Genomic DNA, 8,714 nt, shown 5'->3' on the forward strand with positions numbered 1-8,714 from the left:
GCCCCGTCGGGGAGAGCCGGCCGGCCGGCGGCGAGGGGCACACAGGCCTGCGGGGCCGGGGTCGTGGGCGAGCAGCCGGGATGCAGCCTGGGGGAGCCCCGGGGGAGCTTGGCGCCCGGGCGTGCCTTCCGAGAGAGGGCCCCCTTCCCGCCCCTGGGAGATGGGGGTCGGAGCTCCGGAGGTACTGCATCTCCCAGCGGGCCTCACCCCACGCACGGGCTGTCCTCGGTGGGCTGCCGGGCGGTGGGTGCTGGGGCCAGCGGGCACATCGCCTGCCCCCCATCTCCGCAGGGAGCGACTGGAAGGCTGTGGCTCCGCAGGCCCTTCCTGAGTTTCCCCTGCGAGCTCTTCGGAGCAGATGGCCAGGAGTCCCTGCCCGTCCGTGGGTGCCGGCAGGAGCTCCGGGCGCGGGGAGGTGGGCACAGTCTAAAGGAGACACATCCAAGATTGTACAGACCCCAAAGTCCTGAGACCTGCCCAGCCCCGGAGACGACGTGCCTGCAGCTGGACCCCCAGGGACCAGGAGACAGAGTAGCTCTAGGACAGGCCCAGAGGGGTAAACTCAAGGAAAGGCCAGTCAACAGACTCCTCCTCCACGGTGGACATGTGGAGGGCACTGCGTCTCCTAAAGGACAGGCCTGGTTTTGGGGTGATTGAAGGGAGACCCATTTTCCGGGGGTGCGCGTGGGCAGACATGGGAGTCTGGGGAGGGCAGTGGGCTGGCCTTGGGAGCAGCTGCTACATCCCCGATTGGCTAGCAGGTCATTTTCCAAAAGTGTTACTGACTGAAAATGCGCTGCTGGAACCCCAAGACCTAGACTGTGAAGGGAGAGTGATACCTGAGAACCCGAGAGTCAGAAATTCCACAGGAACTTGCTGGATTCCAAGCCAGAACCTCCATTGTCACTACTGAGGGCATCATTGTCCCCTGGCATCCTGGCCTCAGTGTCCGAGGGGGAGTCAGAGACCTGGCCCTGGCCCTGGCCCCACCCATGCCCTCTCTTGCCTCCCCCCAGGAAGGCTCCGCAGCCTTGTCCCCTCGCTCCCCGATTTGGGGGCTGAGAGCCAGTGTTAGTGGAACTTGCGCTGAGTGGGTGCATAGTGGCCTTTCCGGGAGGTCCGTCCAATCCTGCCCCACGCCTCATCCTGGAACAGGGGTGTTGGGGAAACATGAGTTGTTTGTGAAGTCACTCCGTGGCCTGTGTGTGGACAGCTCGCCCCCAGTCCAGACATGGCAGTGCTCCTGTGCCCATACCCCACCCTGTCCATCTCCTGTCAGTGCCCCCGTTGCACTGCCGTCGTATTGGGGGCTCCAGGGATGTCCTGGCTCCAGAGCAGCGCTGGCTTCCTAGGGCTTTGAGAGCTCAGTCCAGACTCTGATAGCAGGTCCTCAGGAATCTCTCAAGGGCTGATGCACTGTGGTTTTCTCAGACAGCAGCATGATGTCTGACAAGTATATGGGTTGGACCAAGCTTGGTGGCTGCAGGACCTGGCTAGTGTCCACCTGGTGAGGGACCTGAGGAAGCAGTGGGTGTAGAGAGGTGGCACTGGTATCCATCTGTGGATAGCGGGTCAGGAAGGCCAGTGCGCAAGGCTGTCCCAGCATGGGACTGTGGGTGAGGGAGCAGTCGGCCCTGTGGGTGGAGGAGGCTGGGCTCAGAGGGAGGATGGACACGGCCCATGGGTGGCATAGAGACCCCAGGTCAGTCCTTCCATGTCCTTTATTTTTGAGTACCAGGATGGGGGGACAGAGAACCTGCTGAGGCCGCCCCCCCCAGCAGTGAGGGTGTGTGCAGAAGTGGGGTGAGCAGATGCAAGGCAAACATGATGCAAAGATGTGGGTGCACAGACATGGGGCACACAGATGGGGGACACTTGTAGGCTGCACAGATGTGATGCACCTGTAGGGTGCCCAGACGTGGACACAGACACGGGCAAAGACAGGCACACTGCAGTGGGATCCACAGACACCAGGTGCTGATGCGTGGGCCCACCACCCCTTCCAACATCTTCCTGTTGTCACCTTGTCACCAGAGGCGGCGCAGGCTGGGGCAATGTGGTCTTGTCCAGGGAGGCGTGAGGGAACACCTGCACACAGGAACAGGCAGGCTAGGGGGCTGCAGTGGGGTCCCTCAAGGAGTCATCGTGGCCCTGGACCTCGGGCCTGAGAGGGCTGCTGCTGGCCTCAGGGTAGGGGATTCTCGTCCAGGAGGAGTCCCAGGTGTGTTTGTGCCTCTAGGCTGTGTTCACCATGTAGATGCTCAGGAGACGCTGTCCTGCCAGGCTTAACCCTGGTGAGGGAGCCACGCTCCAGGTTCTCTGGGTCCCCTGAACAGAAGGGTGCTCTTGGGCTAGAAGTCTCCTCAGTGTCCCCGCTGCCAGCACCTTGGGCCACTCCTCTGGGATGCGGCTGGCTTTTTGCCCTGTGTCTTTGTGTCCTCAGCCCAGTAGGGAGCCTGGCCAGCTGACCACTGGGTATCTGAGCCTAAAACTAGAGCCCACCTCCCTAGCGCTGTGGACATCCCTGGGCTGAGTTTCTGGATAAACAGGTTGCCCCCAGCTAGCCTGGCAGCTACCTCGACCTCCCTTGGTTTGGCTCCTTCTCCAGGCCAGCTCTGGGAGTCCAGGCCTACAGCAGACAGGGAGTCGGCCCTGCCCGAGAAGGAACAGGAAGGGGCACTGTGGGCTGGCAGCCCCAGCTGTGGACCTCCACCTGTCTGAGAGGTAGCCTGGTGGTCTCTGAGAACATCAGTGCCCTGTGCTGCCCACAGGGCCTCAGGGTTCCAGAAGAGCTTAGGGAAGGTACAGAGCCCCTAAACTGCCAGTGCCCAGGTGGGCTGAGAGATCACAGGGCTGCTGGACCTCTAGCTGTCAGAGAGGGTCAGACACCTGCCCTGCAGAGCCCTCTAGTGGGTGGCGAGTTTGACTGCAGCTTACATGGGAGGCCAGTGCATCCGTGCCCCCGAGTCCCTGACACTCGTCTGCTTGAGTGACCGCTCACCTCAACTATTCCTGAGTCCAGGCTTCATTTCAGGGCCAAGGGGACCGGGCAGCCGAGCGCCAGGACCAGACAACCTAGCGATGACCAGGTGGGTGGTCCATGCCCTTTAGGGGGGCTGGGTGGTGGGTACCTCTGCCCCCCTTGCTCATGTTGCAGGGTCCTCCCAGCTCCCCTGTCTCCAGAGTCGTCTACAACGGCAAGAGAAACAGTAGTCCCCGTTCTCCAACCAACAGCAGTGAGATCTTCACCCCAGCCCACGAGGAGAATGTGCGCTTTATCTATGAAGGTGGGCGCCCCTCCTGGTGTGGCCGCAGGGGAAACTGGTGTGCTGTCTGGGGTGTGGGGAGGAGGCGGCAGGGATGGGACTCTGGGCTCAGCCTGTACCACAGACAGGCTAGGGTCTTCTCCGACCAGGGTGGTGGGGAGACAGACCAGGAGGGTGGGATGAGGTGGTCCCAGCGGCTCCCCAGGCAGCAGGCTGGGCCCTGACTACCCTCGCAGCCTGGCAGGGTGTGGAACGAGAGCTACGGAGCCAGATGTCAGGCAGTGAACGGGGCCTGGTGGAAGAGTACGTGGAGAAGGTTCCCAACCCCAGCCTGAAGAGTGAGTGAGGGACCGGGGACTTGGAAGCAGGGCTGGGCAGGAAGCCTGCCCGCCAGTGCCCTCACCGCCCGCCTCCCCGACAGCCTTCAAACCCATTGATCTGAGTGACTTGCGGAGGCGGAGCACACAGGACACCAAGAAGTCCTAAGGTGCCAGCGCAGTTCTCAGCTCACCTGCACCCATGGCCACCTCCCGTCCTGCAGGCCGGCTCTGGGGTGCAGAGGGGCTGTACACAGTGAGCCCCAGGGGGCCCTGATGGATGTCAGTGCCTCCCCCCCCCCAGCCCTCCCTCCCTCTCAGGCCTCAGGCTGCCCCATTTCTGGGGGCCTGGGCCCTCAGCCTCTGCCTGCCCCTGGCTAGAGACCCATTCTCTTCCTGCCGGCTCTTCCCTAAGTGTCCCAGAAACGGGACAGGGCAGCCCCCACTCCGGCAACCCCACCTCTGCTGCTTCCCCCGCCTAGACACTCGGGCAGCTCTGTCCCCCAGCCCCGAATCCCTGTCAAGCTGGCACTGACCTTCTCGGGCATCCCAGGCAGCCAGGCCTGGCCTCCTGGGGCCTGAGGCCTGTGGTCCCTAGGGGCAGGGTTACCAGGCTGGCCTGAGCTGGTAGGGACCCTGGTCCATCCAGCTCTGTGGGGTGCCCTCGGAAGTGTGTCTGCGTGTCACCTCGAGTCTGTGAATAAAGGTGGACTCTGGAACCAGCCTCCTGTGCTCTGTGTGCTCCTCGCCCTGGTGGGTGGGCTCCCTGCCAAATGCGCCGGCCCCTTACCCACTCAGGCCCTCCACTCTCAAGTAGGGGTCACAGGGAACCCAGAAATGCCCAGTGTGAGCCCCAGGATGATCCCTTCTTCTGACACCAGGAAGCCCTCAGGCCCTTTGACCTATGAGGGCTGAGCGACCTCACCACAGTCCAGACTGGGCTCCACCTGCACCCGAGACAGGAGCCAAACAACTTGATTTTAGGAGTGCCCTTTCCTGCAAGAGTATTCCCAGCTCCAGGGAAACCGGGTGTGGACTGAGGGCATCCAGAGGCATCTGCGAAAGGGCGCTGGTGCCTGGGCCCCAGGCAGCACACTATTGCTACTAAGGGTGTCCCCCTGCAATGAAGAGGATCTTGACATCATCCTCAAGTCCCTCGGGGTCATCCTGTAGGGCCGGAAGGTAGCAGCAGGCCTTTAGATGCGGCCCCTGGAGGTCATACGCCTGGAATCTGGCTCTGCTGAGCCCGTCACCTGTAACTCACCACCCTCCTGTCCGCAGGCTGTAGGTGGGTCCACCAGACATCCCCTCCTTGCCAATAGGTTTGGCTTTCTGTGAGACCAAAACCCTCAGTTTGGGATCTTTGCCAAATGAAGCTCTGAGGCAAGATATCCTGGTCAGGCGATAGCTGGGCAGTCTGGAGGACAGAGCATAGTACAGGGGTCAGCTGGTACACAGAGGCCAGTGGACAGCCCCCTCAATACCTGTGGAGCCCTGGCCCCATCATGACCAGCACAGCTTTCGGTATGGGGGCTCCAACCCTGAGGGACCAAGTGTGTTACCACAAGGGGTCTCTGCTTCCAGGTCAATGAGGGTGTTGGTGCCCCCTGGTGGCTGGACTGGGGAGCGGGGGTCCAGTACCAGGCTGCCTGTGAGGAGCCACACCCTACTCACCCTCTTCTCCCTTGAGTGAGGAGGCGCACTGCTGTCTCCCACCAGCTCTTGTGAGGTGGTGGTCTAAGGAGAAGGAGAAGTGGAGACACGGTGAGGACCCTCAGCCGGCCTCACCAGGGAGGACGGGGAGGGGGTGCAGGTCCGGTGGGGGGATGGGCACACTCCCAGCCAAGTGGAGCCAACAGGAAGAAGGCTGCAGTGGTAGCAGGTCCCGCCTTACACCCTGGTGGGTGAAGCTAGGACTTTACGATGGATCTCTTCCCGCCACAACGTAGACTAGACAAGACACTGGGGTGGGGGTGGGGGTGTCGCATGCTGGTCCGCACTGCCACCTGTTTTTATCTAGATTCCTTTAAGCTAGCACATGACTTAATATCAAGGAGCCCTGATGGGGACCCTGTGTGTGATTCTCAGAGGATCACCAGACCTTTCTTCCTAGGTACCTCTGGGTGGACCATCTGGTTTCTAGCCGAGCACTTAACTGGGCCTTGCAGGCCTCTTGTCTACCTACAACTCCCATTCACAGCCTCCTGAGTCCCTGAGACAACCATCCCCAAAGGGTCTCAATCCTCAGGATGGGAAGGCAGCGTCTCCATTCACCCCAGTCCCGCCTCTCTAGGGCAGTCCATGATGGGGTTCCTCCTTGTAGAGTCAACTGAGGTTCATCTGTCCCCAAATTTCCTGTAAACAGGTTCACGTGGAGGCTTTTCATGGAGAGTTGATGAGCCTGTGAGGGCAAAACGGTGTGAGCTCAGTGTGGACCTCTGGGAAGGACTCTGGAGCTAGAGATGGAGGTTGGGAGAGGTCGGAACACTGATGATGCTTAAAAACTGATGAAGAGAGCGGTGCTGAGTTCAGGAAGAGAATGGGAGGAAACAGGAAACAGAGAGCACCTGAGCTTGGAGGACTGGTACTGAGGACTGCCGAGGTCGTGGACCTGCTGAGTCAGATGGTAGCCCCCCCAGCCTGTCTCCAGCCCCAAAGGCAACGACCCACACCTCCTCGGCTTATTCTTGGGTTTTTATTTCTAACCAACATGCACGAGTTGTCACCTCTCCGTTTCCCATGTTCAGCATCATCTATTGGCCTTTCCTTGGAAGATGAGGGTTTCCTTCTTAGTCCCCAACCACCACGACACAAATGTACTCTTGCAGTCCACCAGCCTTCCTAGGTGGCCCACCCCCCAAAACGTGATAACTTTGGTTACATTCATGTTGAATGTCTGCCTTAGGACATCTGTGTTTGTATTCCAAGTTCAGCATCATGGTCAAATAGGATTGCTTTTTAACCCTTACCCAATTCTTTGTTTTTCTTAGCATTATTAATTGCCTTCCTTTTTCATTTGCTTGGTTTGGAGTCCTGGTGTGGCACTCTGTAGGTAGGGTAAGCCCTTGACTGTAAAGTTGGTTTGAACCATATGATCGGGCAGTTCAAGCTCACCAACCGCTCCTGGGAAACCCTATACAGGGTTGCTGTAAATCCACTCGACGGCACTTAACAACAACAACAACAATCCCAAGTAAGTCTTGATTTCTCCTCCAGCTCATCTAAATCTCCTTCCATGTGTTTGTTTACTTTCATCTCATTGAGAGACTCTCCCTAGGTCCTATATGTCATGCCCACCCTGGCGCCTACCTTCCTGGGGACACTCATCACCTCTCCTGGAATTGACCCCTTGTTTCTTGTGGTCTCCAAGCGTTCTCACTGTGGTGGTGCACATACCTACCCCTGCCGGGCACTGCTCTCCACCTCTCTCACTTGTGACACGCCCCCCCCCCCATTCAGGTGGCAATTTGCCTTTCTCCACATTCATGAGGAGCCCTGGTAATGTAGTGGCCACGCATTGGACTGTTAACTGCAAGGTCAGCAGCAGTCAGAATCTACAGCAGCTCCATGAGAGAAAGATGAGCTTCCTGCTCCCGTAAAGACTTGCAGCCTCGGAAACGCTCCACAGGGTCACGTGCACACTCCTAGCTACCCACCCTTTGCAGCTTGTGTGCACACACTGGCTCCTAGGTAGCACCCCTGCATTCTTGGGATGGTAGTGGCAAGGGAGGAGGCAGAGATGGGGCGGGGGCTGAGGGCAAGGCTGGAGACCCTCCCACCTCCCACAGCCCCTGGGCTGAGTTAGAAAGTGGGTCGACACTGGCCAGGCTGCTCCCACAGTCAGGACCAATGTCTATTGGTTGGGAAAGTCCAGGCCCCCCACCTCCACCCTGGCTCCACCGGCCTGCTCCAGTTCCCTTAGGAAGCTGGGGACAGGGTGAAGGAGAACAAGGACAGAGGGGGCTGGGGCTGGGGAGGGTGTGCTCCCCCTGAAAGTCCTCAACCCCGAGTTCAGCTGGCGTGAAGGAGAGTGGTGCCCTCCCTTGCCAAGCTGGAGGAGGCTGCCTCGTGCCCGTGCTGTAGCTGGGCATCAAGGCTGGCAGGGCCTGGGTGTGGGGAACCTCAGGGTCGGGGCCTCAAGCCTCCGACAGTATTGCCCGGGGTCCTAAGAGGGCCCAGCTGTGGGCCCAGCTTCTGCTTTGAATCCCCAGCTCTGGTGCTCCGCCTCTGCCCCCTTACATCCTTCCCTGGCTGTCTGCAGGAGGCGGGGTAGTGAGGCAAAGGCTCCCAGGAGGGCCCTAGTGCCTGGCAGTGAGTAATTCTATTTACTTTTCCTGAGTGGCCCCTGTCCTTTCATTTGCTCCAATTAGCCCAGCTCTGCCTGAGTGGCTCTGGCCCACGTGTCACAGGCGGGTAGGCGGGTGGCACCCCTCCCCCAGTGCTCCTTGGAGCAGGGACACCTGGCAGGCTGTGCCTTTTGCTTCTCGGGTCCCCCTCCCCATACGTGCACCCCATGAGGCACTGCTGTGGGAGGTCCCCCCCGGTGGGGTCCCTTACTCTTGGACTTTTCAGCTGAGATGCGCCCTGTGTCATGTCTAAGGCCCAGTGGCAGAACCCACCTCAGTGACATGCTCCTCCCCAAGCAGCACCACCCTGGGCCCCAGGGTGCATGCAGATAGCCAGGGCCCCACCCTGCACACTGGTAAGCATTTCTATATCCTGCCAAGCTCCAGCACCCACTGCCCGCTGAGCGGAGTGTACCCCATGCTAAGCTGCTTCCTGGCTGCTCACCTGCCCTTTGGCGGGGTGCCTGGCAGCCACAGGAGATGGAGAACTGGGGGTCTCTTCTTAAAGACTACTCTGTGGCCACAAAGTGACCGCTGCCATCCTTATTTGGATGTGTCCATTTTAGGTCCATTTCTTCCTGTGGTGTCCCGAAACGTGGCTAGGAAACCAGACCCCCCAGGGAGAAACCAGACCCCCCAGGGAGACTAGAAACCATAGCCAGTGGCCCTCAGTCGAATCTGACTCATGGCCCCCCGTGTGGGTCAGAGTAGAACTGTGCCCACAGGGTTCTCAGTGGATGATGTTTCATAAGTAGATCCCACTCATGGTGCCCCCGTGTGGGTCA

General features: G+C 59.8%; 2 protein-coding genes across 2 annotated transcripts in view; one reads left to right on the top strand and one right to left on the bottom strand.

Annotated features, from left to right (window-relative positions):
- LOC102828842 (collagen alpha-2(I) chain-like) overlaps positions 1-3,752 on the top strand; it is a 4,029-nt gene extending 277 nt beyond the window's left edge. Inside the window, exons 2-7 of the mRNA XM_006869630.1 lie at positions 15-531; positions 1,017-1,070; positions 2,071-2,190; positions 3,158-3,287; positions 3,503-3,604; positions 3,688-3,752. Coding sequence (XP_006869692.1) covers positions 15-531; positions 1,017-1,070; positions 2,071-2,190; positions 3,158-3,287; positions 3,503-3,604; positions 3,688-3,752 — 988 coding nt within the window. The remainder of the gene's footprint in view (positions 1-14; positions 532-1,016; positions 1,071-2,070; positions 2,191-3,157; positions 3,288-3,502; positions 3,605-3,687) is intronic.
- A 935-nt stretch (positions 3,753-4,687) lies between these two features.
- GCGR (glucagon receptor) overlaps positions 4,688-8,714 on the bottom strand; it is an 8,817-nt gene continuing 4,790 nt past the window's right edge. Inside the window, exons 14-15 of the mRNA XM_006869631.1 lie at positions 5,258-5,320; positions 4,688-4,750 (exon numbers count right to left, since the gene is read on the bottom strand). Coding sequence (XP_006869693.1) covers positions 4,688-4,750; positions 5,258-5,320 — 126 coding nt within the window. The remainder of the gene's footprint in view (positions 4,751-5,257; positions 5,321-8,714) is intronic.

The sequence above is a fragment of the Chrysochloris asiatica genome, unplaced genomic scaffold, assembly GCF_000296735.1.
Source record: "Chrysochloris asiatica unplaced genomic scaffold, ChrAsi1.0 scaffold00132, whole genome shotgun sequence".
NCBI lineage: Eukaryota > Metazoa > Chordata > Mammalia > Afrosoricida > Chrysochloridae > Chrysochloris > Chrysochloris asiatica.